This window comes from Lynx rufus, unplaced genomic scaffold, assembly GCF_022079265.1.
Source record: "Lynx rufus isolate CCGP_SWC_20201006 ecotype Redwood Valley unplaced genomic scaffold, mLynRuf1.p SCAF_2, whole genome shotgun sequence".
In the NCBI taxonomy this organism is placed as follows: Eukaryota; Metazoa; Chordata; class Mammalia; order Carnivora; family Felidae; genus Lynx; species Lynx rufus.
The window spans coordinates 159,659,672-159,674,906 of NW_025814834.1; the positions used below are offsets into that span (position 1 = coordinate 159,659,672).

Here is a 15,235-nt window from a genome sequence, read left to right on the forward strand (position 1 = left end):
ATCCTCTCTCTGCACTGGCCAATCAGGGTGAAACATAGTTTCCTTAGGGAGATTGTGTTAATTATACAATAGTATTCTACTAAATATGAATGTGTTCACTTCTATATCTTCAGAGTCTTTGTGTGCCTATCACAAGTAAGGCCCAATGAATGAATGACTAAATGGATGGAAATATGATTGACAATTCAGTATGAATGAATGAATGAGTGGGAGTTTCACCATATTCTAGATTGGCATTTTAAAGCTTTTCATATTGACTTTAGGGATTAAAATTATTTTTTTAATGTTTATTTTTGAGAGAAATAGAGCACAAGAGGTAGAAGGGCAGAGAGAGAGAGACACACACACAGAATCCAAAGCAGGCTCCAGGCTCTGAGCTGTTGGCACAGAGCCTGACATGGGGCTTGGACTCCTGGACCATGAGATTATGACCTGAGCCTAAGTCAGATGCTTAACCAACTGAGCCAGGTGCACCAAGAATTAAAGTTAATAGATATTAGATAGTGTATAATTAATTAGGTCCTAGGGAATATCTAAATCAAGTTGAGGACTCCATGTATTAAATCATGTAGTGAAGAAACAAAAATTCCTAAAATCCTAGCAATTGTAGCTATAAGTTAAATAACATAGCAAAATAAATCAAATAGAAAAGAGGATTTAATTATTATTATAAATATTTATATGGAGAAGAGAAAGATAATTTAACTGAATCCTTCAAGTATATAAAATATTTCTAAAAGCTATGTGGTAATTAGTTCTCTATTGCTACATACCAAATTACCCTGAAAATTGACAACATAAAGCAAGGAATGTTTCACATGTCAATTTCTGTGGTCAGAAGTTGGGAACAGTTTAACCAGGTGGCTCTGGCTCTGAGTTCATGGCTTCATGAGGCTGTAGTCAATTTTAAACCAAGGCTGCATTCAGCTGAAGATTTGACTAAAGTGGAGAATCTGCCTTCAAGATGGCTCACTTACATTAATGTTGTCAGGAAGCTTCAGTTCTTAGTGACTGTTGACAACTATGTGGGCTTTTCTATAGGACTTTCTGAGTACCTCAAGCCTTAAAGCTAGTGATCTAAAGGAGAGCAAAGAGTAAGCTGCAATGCCTTTTATGACCTACTCTTGGAAGTCACCCAAATGTAATTTCTGCCACATTGTATTCATTAGAAGCAAGTCCAGTCCAGACTCCACGGAAAAACGTGAAGTAATTTATGGACATATTTGAAAGTCACCATAGATAGTGATCAGCTGAATAAAAGTAAATGGGAGTAAATTATAAGAAAGAACTCCATGATAGCATATCCCCCCCATAAAATCTGGAAGCAAAGAAAGATAATCTGGGATATGTGTGTGTGTGTGTGTGTGTGTGTGTGTGTGTGTGTACATACATACATATATATGTATATATATGTGTGTGTGTGTGTATACGCGTATATGTATGTGTATATATACACGTATATATGTGTGTATATATCTCAAATTATAAGAGTGTGAATGAACATGCAAATCAATGGATCTCAATCAAAGCAGTAGGACTGCCTAGGGAGTCTTTTTTTGATTGTCACAGTGTTTAAGGGGAGTACTCCTGGCATTTAGTGGATGGGATCTGGGAAAGGTAGATGTCTTGTAATATCTAGGATAGTCCTACACAACCAGGAAATGTCCCATTTCTTGCCAGACTTTCCCATGTTCCTCTCATGGAGATGACAACTCATTTTTAAGTAACAAATGTTATTTTTTGCATAGTTTCAGTAAATACCAAGGGAATTTGAAGAAATAGTGTACTTTTTTGTTAAAATAGACTATAATTTGTTCATTTAGGAGAAGTCTATCACTGACAGCACACCTGTATTATTTAAGTCTCCTACACAATACACCTGCATCTTCTCGTAGTTATAGCTGTTACATTCAATGAGCCTATTTATAGGTGCATACACTGACTTAATTCACTGTCTTTTGATTTAGTCACTTGTGAGCATTTGCACGTTGATATGCACACTATTTAATTATAAATTATCTCTTTATTTCTCATTTACATTACATTAGGACATGTTATGGATATTTTATTTTATTTATTTTTGAGAGAGAGCATGAGCAGGGCAGGGACAGAGAGAGAGGGAAGGATCCAAAATGAGCTCTGCGCTGACAGCAGAGAGACCGATGCAGGGCTCGAACTTACAAATCATGAGACCATGACCTGAACTGAAGTTGAGTGCTCAACCAACTGACCCACCCAGGTGCCCCATGTTATTGATATTTTAAAAGAAAGTCTGTATATGGGTAAGTATTGTTACCTGTATTATTTCAAGATTGTAAAAGGAATGTGGCAACATATTAGTTATAAAAAGGATGCATTGGGCATAATGGGGTTAGAAAAGGACTGACACAAAAATATGTGATGTTATGGCACTATTAATCACCTTATATGAAAAGCCCTTGACAATTGTGGAGAAATAATCTAGAACAGATCTGTAGGGGAGAAACAAAGTGTGAGTCATCTATAAATTTTCCAGTAGCCATATTTAAGAGACTAAAAAGAGACAAGTGAAATTAATTTTAATAATATATTTAAGAATGACTATTATCATTTCAGATATTCTCAATATAAAAATTATTGAAATTTTTATACTTTTTTTTCTACATACTGTCTTTAAAATCTGGCATGGATTTTACACTTATTATGTGTCTGAATTCAGGTAAGCCACATTTACATGCTCAGTGGACATGAGTGCCTAATGGCTACCATATTGTACAGCACATTCCTAAAATTGCCATGAATAGAGAAATTCCAAAAAAAGGAGTAAAATGTGAGAAATCCCTTAATTTATTAACAGACAAAATGCTGCTGTTGCACATCTCCTTGTTCTCCTCTTTTTTTTCCCCCAGTCAAGTTCTTCCAGTGCAGGTGTGGGAAGACAGGAACTGATGGAGAAGATAAAGAAAACTAGGGGTGCCTGGGTAGCTCAGTTGTTTGGCTCAGGTCATGATCTCCAGGTTTGTGAGACTGAGCCCTGCATCAGGCTCTGTGCTGACAGTGAGGAGCCTGCTTTAGATTCTCTCTCTCCCCCTCTCTCTGCCCTTCCCCTGTGCATGTGCATGCTCTCTCTCTCAAAATAAATTTTTTTTTTAAATTTTTTTTCAACGTTTATTTATTTTTGGGACAGAGAGAGACAGAGCATGAACGGGGGAGGGGCAGAGAGAGAGGGAGACACAGAATCGGAAACAGGCTCCAGGCTCTGAGCCATCAGCCCAGAGCCTGACGCGGGGCTCGAACTCCCGGACCGCGAGATCGTGACCTGGCTGAAGTCGGACGCTTAACCGACTGCGCCACCCAGGCGCCCCTCAAAATAAATTTTAAAAAATTAAAGAGAAAACTAGATATCCTTGACTGTGGGGACTTGGTTGAACTGGCTCTTGAAGCTTCTAGGTCACAGATTTGATGTTACAGCTCAAACACAGATGATCTGCAGCACAACTTCTGTGCCAGAGTCTGCCTGGAGAGGTGTAGCAGCAACTCAGTAAACACAGCCACCTGCTGCAATTCAAAACTACAGAAACAAGAAAGAATTCTTCCCTTGATAATTAGATCTCCCCCCCCCCCCCCCCGCCTTCTCCTTTGTTCCCAGGCATCCGATGCCGCTCAACCAGATACTCTCCCTCTTCTGCCAAGTACAAAGCTTTTTCTTTCCAAATGACAAAGCCTCCAAAATTACCGGTGTCATCTCCTTTCCTACCATATGTGTCCAACATACTGCTGATCCTCATGTTGCTGACATCCATATTGTTTCCCACTGTTAACAGGCTCATTCCTAATTTATCCTTTAGTGGGTAGCATTATAGCTTTGATAGCTCAGTGGTTTAAGCTTGAGCCTTAGACAGCAACATACCTGAATTCAAACCCTTGTTTATGCCACTGAAAAACTGAGAAGTAAACCTTGAGAAGTAAATAAAATTCTGAGCTACAGTTATCTATAGAGTTAAGGTGAAAATGATATCAACCTCATAGAACTATTGTGAGACTCAAATGAGACAATGGATGTAATACTTTTAGCATAGTACCTGATACATTGTGAGCAATTAATATACCAAAGCTCTTATTCTATTGTTTCCTCAGTCTGTAATTTCTTCCCTGCTCTTGGCCACCTGTCCGAATCCTAGTCATTTTTCAGTCTTTCCCAGATCCCATCTCTTCTCTATGGCTCTTGCAAATTTTATCGTCTCCTTTTCATGTGTTTCTTAAGAAATCTGACATAAATTGACTTCTCATACAGCATACACAATGGCCATTTAGCAAATTCTTTGGTTAATTGATTTATGAAAAAGGGAAAGGAAATCATAGCAGATTCTGCTGATGTCCTACCCCACATCCCCTCGGTTCTTCAGAGTTTGCTTGCGGCTATGGTAGACTATGTCATCACGCCCACCAACAAGCATGTTCTATATGGTTCCTCAGAAGGTCCCCAGCAGGATGGAGTCACCATGGCTCCCAACAGTATCCCACTTGTTAATATGCCCTTTTTTGGCTTTCTTCCTTCCCTCACTCCCACTTAAACTTCCTAGAATTATCTCCCAAATTAACCTAACTGTAGCAAAGTCCTTGTCTCAGGGTTTGGTTTTGGGGAAACCTAAATAAGACAGGAACTAACATTACCAAGTCCATACTTCATGCCAAGCAGTTGGGCTTTCTATTATATTATCTTCTTTCATATTCCCAACATTCTTACGGGGTTTGGCATTATTATACCCATTTTACAGTAACAAATTAGAAAGCCAAGACTGAAACAAGCAACTTACTCAGGGCCATAAATATATTAAGTAGCCAACCTAGCTAATCTAAATACTCCTTCAGGTGCCATTTCTGAATTAATATTTGTATGGAAAAGGGATAAAATATTTCAGGGCAAAATTTAAAAATACATTACAGAAGATAGGTAAAATTGAACCTCTTAGTTTTAGCCAAAATGTGACAAAAATAATATATAAAAACAATATAATTAAATAGTATCCAGAGACATTATCCACTGAATGCTTAGATGACATTTAAATTCTTTATTTATAGCCTACTTTCTTCTGGGAAATAAAGATAAGAAGATAAGGCAGCAGAAGACTGCCTGAATGTAGTCAGATTTTGTAAGACTATTAGAAGATGAAACCTATTTGGCCTTCATGACATTGAAGAAAGAATGAGACACAGGAGACTTTTCTGGGTACTTAGCTACTAAAAGGAAAGACGTGGATGAGAAAAATTGTGAAAAATTTCTCTTCCATATTATATGATTCTCATTCAGAATTGATTTTTTTGTATCTTCTCAAGTCACACAGGCCATGTACATAAGGGTGACTGAATTATTACATGAACTGTCAAATCCGATAAATGTGGGTGAGGATATAGCTGGGCACATGTTAAAGGAAGCAACGGACAAAGAGATATGTTTTCTATATGCAGAGGCAAGTAGTACTACATGACCAATGCATTTTCTAGAGTTTTTAGGGATTTTTCAAACTAAAAAAGTTTAGAAGCCTTCAGTTAGATATTCTGTAGGCTAGCTGTCAGTCAAGTTTCTAATTCTTGGAAAATAAGCATGATGAGTCTGTATGAGGTAGAGCCCAGCATCTTCCGAGAAAACAGAATCAAGTTTTTGTTTTTGTGAAGTTTGAGAATACTTGGTATTTGTAGTAAGCTTTGAGATTAACAGACAAAATGTACAGCGAATCTTTATTATATATTGCACTAAAGTTGCTAATATTTGCCTTTAGAATGTCACATGAAGTCAGAAAGAACCAGTTAATGTGAATTAGGCATTACAGTTTCATTCCTTTGAATTTTTTAATGGTTTTCACTTATGTATAACCCAAAAGGATGACATCATAATATTGGCTGTAAATTTATTAGCTCTCCTATGAAGTCATCCAGTTTTAAGCCTTAGAAAAAGTGTCTTTCAGCCAACCAAGCATTTGTAGTGTGCCCTCTAACTCACATTCTAATAAATGTCATTTTCTAAATGCATTACCTCAGGTTTTGGCTACAACCCAGATGAATCCTGAGAGATTAAGAGAAATGTGTTTTCTGACTGATTCATCCATATTTTATTTTACTTTTCATTAAGAAATTACTCTTTGAAGAAAATCAATAATCTCCTGTGACTGAGGGGAGAGGTTAATGTGTTGCAGTGATGCATTCTAATTTCTCAAATCAGACTGCCTTTAGTCGGCTATTGCTGATGGAGTTTTTGTCTTTTCTTGTTCCTGCAGCCTGGGTACATGGCGACCCCAGGAGAGTGGCCTACCCTACAGACAGCAAGGGCCACTTTTGTGGCCAGAAGGGCACCCCCAATGAGTGAGTATGGCCCCCTTTCCTTTGTCTGGTTTTATTGTCTAAGCTGGAACTTAGGAATTGTAACCAAACCAACGTGAGTTTGCTCCTTGGTGAGTCACAGATAGAAACTACACCAAGTGAGTTGTCACACAAAGGAAACTTGATTTGTACCAAATAAGGAAATCGCAGGAATAACTTCCAAAGTTGTGACTCCCTGGGCAAGAGTGAAAGTGTTCCTTTTATTTAGGGTCAGGATGAATATTTAATAGGGAAGCCTTGTCATTGTATGTAGAAGTGGGCATATGGTCACACATGTACCTTAAAGAAACATGCCTAAATGTATATTATATGTTATGTAAATGAGGCTTGTGCTCCATGCTGGGCAGAGATTTTAGTACTATAATTAGGTAAAGGTTATTGTTGGTCATTCCAGAAGTCACCCCATGGTCCATTTGTGTAGGAGTGAGTTGTGGGATTAGCTCAAACTGGTCTGGGTGGTCTGGGCCAGCAGAGCTCTTCCTCAGAAAGTCATTATTGCTTGAGGGGTAGTTTTGTTTGCCATCACAGGATGCTATGCCCATAAGGTCCTTTGTCTGAGTTAAGAGATAAGTAGAGCTTAAGGGAAATGTGGGACAAGTGTTGGTGGATACAAGCATGTGAGCAGTAAAGGCCAGGTTTTGGGGTCTAGCTAGTGACAAAATCACTTTTACATTAATCCTAGTAGGCTTAGTAAGAAGATTAAAATTCATAAAGGAAGTTTTCCCTCCCTTTTTTCCTAGAGACAATTTGTAAGGAATTGGGAAATTTCATACTATATGATTTAGGACAAGTTGTCATTGTTATACAGCATTTTATTGGGATGCATGAAGATTCTGCTTAGTAAAAGTATAATTTTGATGGATGAGTTGGACGAATGATTTTATCAGAAGCCGTGTTTTAAAATTCCTTAGGAAATGGGCTTTTGGAAGGCTGAGTTCTAAGTAGCCAAACAGTGCAGTTAGAATTGTTTTTGCCACAGTACCTACTGGCAAATCACTTTACTTCCCAAAGGGGTGCACACAGAAAGTCTTCAGCGAGTGGTAGGTTTTTCAAGGCTACTTGGCTAGTAGAGACAGTGACTGACTAGCTGAAGCAAACAAAGGAGAATGTTTTATCAAATTCCTTTCTAATGTTAGTCATAACAAAAGTTTCCAATTTCTGAAGGCAAGTTTTCTATTTTTTTACCTTAAAAACAAGACAAAACATGAATCTCACTTTTTAAACAATTTTTCTCTTTCTCAGTGGTCCATTTCTTGAAATACCTGGGTTTTTACTAGATCTCCTAGTTTTTCATAACCAATTCAGTTTCTATAAAAGTTGGTATTGAATGGATGAAATACAAAAACAACAGCCCTTGCTACCACTAAAAACAAGAAAAAACAAGGCTCAAAACATTGTGTGTGTGTGTGTGTGTGTGTGTGTGTGTGTGTGTGTGTGTGTGAACATTTGTTGTGTTACTTATGTTGCCCACCCATAACTTGGGAGCTTATTATTCCAAGAGATATACAAATTAAATAATAGATTCAGGAAAGGGTTAATAAAATTCACAGAGTAGAATCATTACATATAATAAAAAAAAACCTAGACATTGGGTAGTGGGGCAGGGGGGAGGGTCAAATCCTTAATCATGTCAGATTGAGTTTATGGCAGACAAGCTGACCTGTACAAAAAGGTCCTCCTTGCCTATCAGAGAGTGGATTAAATCCTCAAGTAGGGTGGGAATTCTTATTTTAACCTCAGTAACTCAAAAAATCCTAGACATTGCCAACAAAACTTTCATACTATGAAGGACAAAGAAAACACCAGGTAGTAAAAAAAAAAAAAAAAAAAAAAAAAAAAAAAAAAAAAAAAAAAAATCCTACACATGTGTCTCTAGCTCTTAAAATAGGATATTTTTAAAAAGGCCTCTGTAACAATAAGTGTTCTACACCTAAGCCAATGACCTACTTATTTCCAACAAAAATGGGATATCACAAATTTCAGCACATAAAGATTATTCAAAGACAAAACAAAGCAAAATAAAGATACGTTCGTTAATGTCTTATTTATAATAACAATGTGTTGGAAGCCATACAGAGATCCAACAATATGTAGATGATAGTAAATTAGGACTTCTCTCATGTAACGGAGTCATTAAAATTTATGTTTATATTTTCAAGGAGTGATTCTATTGATTTTCCTTTATAGTTTCTGGATCTTGTGTCATGATTATAACTGCTTTCCTACTCTGGAAAATAACATTCACCTGTATTTCTGTAATATTTTTATGGCTTCCTTTTTTATATTTAAATTTCTAATCTACATGGAATTTCTTTTTTGTAGAGGGACTGAAGTAGTAATCAAATGTGTTTCCAATTGCATATGCAGTTATCTCCAAATAGTTGTGAATAATATGCTCTTTTCCCCTCTGATTTCTGATACCATATTTATCACACAATAATTATATAATATATAATTTATATTTTTTCTGCATCTGTGCTATTCCAATGTATATTTTTAAGCTTCTCAATTGTTATAATTCTTATAATAAGTGTATATTAATTTGAAAACTTAACAAGAAAGTTCAAATGATAGCATTTTTAATAGTAAGCGAAAACATTTATGAAAATATTATATTTTAATCACTTAAAGCACTGTGGAAGTATCCTAGAAATAGGCAGGAAGAAATAAATATAAGTATAAATTTGGAATGTGATAAAGATGAGATTTCAAGTCAGTAGCAAAGAGATGAATTATTAAATCATACTGAATTAATTGAAATGCTATTTATGAATATAAAATAGATATTTATCTCCTACCTTACACCAAAATGAGCCCTGAAAATTTGAAGATTCTGTATATAAAATATACAATAAAGTAAGAGAAGAAAATTCAGGGGTATATTTATAGAATTATGGGGTAAAGAAGTCTTTATTTGAAAATATATTACCACTATATTACCACTTTTCTCACTGTATACAAAGTTAAAAGATAAACGGCAATCCAGAAAAAAATATTTTCAATGTATATATATCTGACAATAGGTCAATAGCTTTATTATATGAACTACTGCTACAGAACCAAAGAGGAAAACACAGTAATTCAATATAAAAGTTGGTAAAAGTCGTAAACAGAAAACAAATAATGGTCAATAATAGAAAGCACTGTTCACCCACAGTTAAAGAAATGCAAATTAATACATTTTTTTTTTGCTTATTAGGTTACCAAATTAAAAACCTTAAAATCTGACAGTGTTGATCAAAGTGAGGAGAAAAAAGCATATCCTTTTCTACTGTAGTAGTGAAATATAATATTTATCACATTTTATCAAACATATGGTGTGTAAATGTAATATCTCACCTGAGTGGATGGGGCCTCCAAATGTGGGATGACAATCACATGGAAGCTGGTGGCACAGACAGTGAAAAGAATTCACCAGAGGCAACAAAGGAGAGACATTTATTGAATACGGAGCAAGGGAGCTGTGGGCAGGACAGCAGAGGAGAGGCTGTCTGCAAGGAGGGCAGTGGGTAGGGACAGTTTTTAAAGGAAGAAGGTGAGGAGGTACGGTGACCTATGGAATATCCTGTTTTGGTAACTATGACTGGTTATAAGTAGCCCATTTATTGGTTAGGGCCTATGGATATTCTGAGGTAGGCTGCCTGATGGGCCTGTCTGTATCCAGCCAGGGTGTTTTGGTCACTTTGGGCCCTTCTGCCTCAATGAAGTTCCAGTGCTCAAGCCTGTTGTCTAAAAGTGGCTTTGGGGTGCCTGGGTGGCTCAGGTCATGATTCTGGAGCCTGCTTCAGATTCTGTGTCTCCCTCACTCTCTGCCCCTCCCCTGCTCATGCTCTCTCTCTCTCTCTCTCTTTCTCTCTCTCTCTCTCTCTCTCTCTCTCTCTCTCTCAAAAATAAATAAATATTAAGAGTGGCCTCTATACAATATTTATAAAATTTGTATATTCTTTTTGATTCAGCAGTTTTCATCCTAGAAACTTATCTAGTGGAAATTTGCATAAAATTTTCTAATGTTATAGTGATATAGGTACCATGAAATAGTAGACATTTAGGCTATTTCCATTTTATTACTATCAATAGGAGATTGATTAAATAAATTATGATATAGTCCTATAACATATATTTACCAGTCCTAAAAATCTTGAATATAAATGGGTAAACTATCATTTAATTAAAACACACACAAATAAATTACTATTGTAAAATGCATTAATTTAGGCATCCCAAACAAATATTTGTTAGACTGTAACAGGGTGTTTATACTTGTTAGTGTCATTATGTACACACAACACCACCTAGATTCCCCATTCTCAAAGACATTCCTTATAACTAAGTGTAAATTCCATGTTAAGAGATGGTGTGGTAGTATTCAGGATGTGGTAGAATTTGGCTACTGTGTGCTTTTTTTTATCCATGCCTAACCAAAAGGATGCTAGGGGAAGCACTGGGGGTTTTCTAAAATGTCGAAACAGATGAAAAAGAGAGACCTCAAAGGAAATGGAGTGCTTTGTTGATGTAACTTTCTCTGCCTGTTGAGTTTTAGGGAAGTTATTCTTGATATTTGAGTATGCTCCTTTTCTTGGGGATTTCCACTCAATTGATTTTGATGCCATCTTCTGGCTACTACAAAAACTTCAGCTTATAACAAGTGCTTAAAACAATTTCGAATATTGTCTGATGCAGCACAGTTACCAAATTAGATTAAAATACCCATCCCTTATTATAAGGTTTAGTTAAAGAAACAGTAATATTAAGAGGACAAAACTCTTCCATTTAAATTTTGCATCAATTTGGCATCTAAGTCAAGCAATAAAACTTGTCTTCAATTTGCTGTAGAACCTCTCATAAAATGGCAAAGAGTTCTCACAAATTTGTTTGAATACACTACAAGTCCAGGTGTACTTACTACCTGATTTAATTTTTAAAATCTATATCAATACAATAAATACATGTGAAAGTAAACCAAACATTAATGAAGAGCTTATAAAAACAATAAAAGCAATGACCTTCTGTCCGCACTCCTTACCCACAATTTCATTCCACAGAGACCATCTCTTCTCTCTCTGGTTCTCTTAGTAAGTTAAGGCTGCTGTAACAGAATGCCATCAACCGAGGGACTTATAAACAACAGAAATTAATTTCTCACAGTTCTAGGGACTGGAAGTCCAAGATTTGGGTGCCAGCGTGGTCAGGTTCTTGGTGAGGACCCATTCCCCACCCTGAGGACAGCAGTCCTCACTCTGCATCCTCAAATGGAGGACGGGGCTCTCTGGGGTCTCTCATAAGAGCACTAATCCTGCTCACAAGGGCTCCAGTCACATCCCAAAAGTTCCATCTCCTAGTACTATCACATTGGGGGTTAGTATTTCAATAAATGAATTTGCAGGGGAACACATTCAGTCTATTACACTGGTCTTAGTTCTTCTGGTGTTTTTCTTTTTTGCATAACTTTAAATAATATACGTATTCTTTTGTTTTGTGCTTTATTAACGTTAGAAGTAGCCATTGACAGCCTGCTATGAAAAATATTTAATTCCTTTATATTATCTCTTTTCCTGATCCCGTCTTCCTCCCTTGTTTGCAGTTAGATTATTAACTTTTAGATTTTCACATAGTTACTTCTGTGACTTTAAATAGTATACTAATGCCTCTATTTCTTGTTCCATTAACTTTTGTCAGTGTTTTGACTTCTCTTTATAAAAAAGGAGTTTATTATCCTGCTACCCTTCTCTCCCTCCTTCTTTTCCATTTCACCTTCCACTTTCTTTTTTTTTTTTTTTTTTTAAATTTTTTTTTTCAACGTTTATTTATTTTTGGGACAGAGAGAGACAGAGCATGAACGGGGGAGGGGCAGAGAGAGAGGCAGACACAGAATCGGAAACAGGCTCCAGGCTCTGAGCCATCAGCCCAGAGCCTGATGCGGGGCTCGAACTCACGGACCGCGAGATCGTGACCTGGCTGAAGTCGGACGCTTAACCGACTGCGCCACCCAGGCGCCCCTCACCTTCCACTTTCTATATTTACCCTTTATAGAATCAAATTTGTCATTAAGTTCAGTTCTGCAACTTTAACAGACCTTTCATGTTCTACTGGTAGAACTACTGGTAGGTTGATTCTAGAAGTTGGAAACAAGAGACTTTTATTTTGTTATAACTGTGTAAATGTTATTCAATACCAGGCCATTACATTTTCACGTCTACTAGGTCACTGGTATTAAAGTCAAATCCTTTGCTCTTTTAGTGGCTTGGTATCATCCCACATTTTTGTTTGCTTTAACATAGGGCATTGACATTCTTTATAATATTTTATTTGCCAGCAAGTTCTTTTCCTTTTAAAAAAATTTTAATGGACCTGTAGTTGACTTCTAATGTTACATTAGTTTCAGGTGTGCAACATAGTGATTGGACAACTATACATTTCTGTATGCTCAGCATGTTAAGGGTAGTTACCACCTGTCATCACAGAAAGTTATTACAATATTATTGGCTTTATTCCCTATGCTGTACTTCTCATCCCCATGACCTATTTATTTTATAATTAGAAATGTGTACCTCTTAATCCCCATTCACCTATTTTGCCTATCCCCTTATCCCTTCCCCATTGGCAACCACCAGCCTATTTTCTATATTTACAAGTCTGTTTCTCTTTTGTTGTCGTTATTTGTCCAATTGTTTTGTGGTATATATACACAATGGAATATTAGCCATTAAAAAAAAAAAAAAGAATGAAACCTTGCTGTTTGTGACAACATGGATGGACCTAGAAGGTGTTGTACTTTTTTATTTGAATAGGTTTAATCAGGGCCACAAGGTTTTTTACCATCACAATCACACCATTTTTCAGAGGCCCCCTTTTCTTTGAAGGCCTACCTTGCAGAGCTTCTGTTTTCTCTCACTCAGGACCTGGCAAATTGTAGGTCTACTAAATAGCTTTAATTCTGGGACTTGTCTACCTCATAAGATCAGACCCTGATTTTAGAGTTGCCAGCTCTAGCAAACAAAAACATAGAATGACTGCTTACATTTTAATTTTAGATGAACAACAAACACCTTTTTTAATATGCGTCCCATATTCTGTTTCCTATATGCCAATTTCTTTCTTTCCTTTTGGACACCCTAGTTGTGATGGAGAAATTCTTAATGATTTTACTAAGAAAAGGAAGCACAGGAGGTATATTTGCTGAGTCTCTGGAAATATTTTTCTTTTCTCTCTCTATAGTTGATTGATGGTCTACTGATATATTTGTACCTTTAAAGACAATTGTGTCAGAAATTTGAAGACATTGCTTCAATGCTTTTGGTGTTCAGTGTGTCCAGTGCCAGTGTGGTTCACATACCTTGTGGTAACTGTCTTCCCTGGGAAAAATTTAAAATAATTTCTTTATTCTTAGAGTTTTGAAATCTCACAGTGTGGTGTAGGTCTTTTTCTCTTTTTAAATTCTTTTTGTTCAGTCCTGGGTCCTTTAATTCTGAAGAACTAGGACTCATCAGCCTGGAAAATTTTTTCAATTATCTCTTTGTGTTTTCATTCTTTACATTTTATTGGCTGTGTTTTTGGAACTCTTGTTACTCAAATCTTGGACCTCCTGGCTTCATCTTTTAATTTTTTTAAGTTTCACATTTTTATTTAAATTCCAGTTAGTAAACATACAGTGTAGTATTACTTTCAGATGTAGAATTTAATGATTCAGCACTTCTGTGAATTAATTCGCCAGTGCTAATTATAACCAGTGCCCTACTTAATACCCATTTAACCCATCCCCCAACACACCTCCCTTCCAGCAACCCTCAGTTTGTTCTCTGTATTTAAGAGTCCTGGGGTGCCTGAGTGGCTCAGCTGGTTAAGCGTCCTACCTCCGCTCAGGTCATGATCTCATGGTTCGTGACTCTGAACCCCACATGGGGATATGTGCTGACAGCTCAGAGTCTGGGGCCTGCTTCCAATTCTGTGTCTCCCTTTCTCTCTGCCCCTCCCCCACTCTCTCTCGTGCACGCGCGCTTTCTCTCTGTCTCTGTCGCTCTCTCTCTCAAAATGAATAAACATTGGGCGCCTGGGTGGCTCAATTGGTTAAGCCTCTGACTTTGGCTCAGGTCATGATCTTCGGGCTTCTGAGTTCGAGTCCTCTGTCAGGCTCTGTGCTGACAGCTCAGAGCCTGGAGCCTGCTTCAGATTCTGTCTCCCTCTCTCTGCCCCTCCACACCCACACTCTGTCTCTCTTTCTCTCTCAAAAATAAATAAAACATTAAAAATGAATAAACATTAAAAAATGTTTTTTAAAGTCTGTTTCTTAGTTTATCTTTCTCTTTTTCCCCCTTATGTTCCTTTGTTTTGTTTCTTAAATAACATATATGAATGAAATCATAAGGTATTTTTCTTTCGCTGACTAATTTACTTCACTCTAGCATAATACTCATAATACTGGAGCATAAAGCTCCAGTCACGTTGTTGCAAATGGCAAGATTTCATTCTTTTTGATGGCTGAGTAATGTTATGTATATGTATATACCACATCTTCCTTATCCATTCATCAGTCAGTGGACATGTGGGCTCTTTCCATAATTTGGCTGTTGATAATGCTGCTATAAACGTCAGGGTGTATGTATCCCTTCAAATCAGTATTTTTGTATCCTTAGGGTAAATACCTAGTGGTGCAATTGCTGTACATAGGGTAGATCTATTTTGAACTTTTCGAGGAACCTGCCTACTATTTTCCAGAAGGGCTGTATCAGTTTGCATTCCCACTAACAGTGTAAAAGGGTTCCCCTTTCTCCACATCCTCACCAACACCTACTGTTTCCTAAGTTGTTAATTTTAGCCATTCTGACAGGTGTGAGGAGATAGCTCACTGTAGTTTTGATTTGTTTTTCTCTGATGATGAGTG

The 15,235-nt window shown here is 36.9% G+C and overlaps 1 protein-coding gene across 1 annotated transcript in view; it reads left to right on the top strand.

The window, feature by feature from the left end:
* SLC44A5 (solute carrier family 44 member 5) overlaps window positions 1–15,235 on the top strand; it is a 174,396-nt gene that overhangs the window by 82,950 nt on the left and 76,211 nt on the right. Inside the window, exon 4 of the mRNA XM_047082343.1 lies at window positions 6,255–6,339. Within this exon, the coding sequence (XP_046938299.1) occupies window positions 6,255–6,339 (85 nt within the window). The remainder of the gene's footprint in view (window positions 1–6,254; window positions 6,340–15,235) is intronic.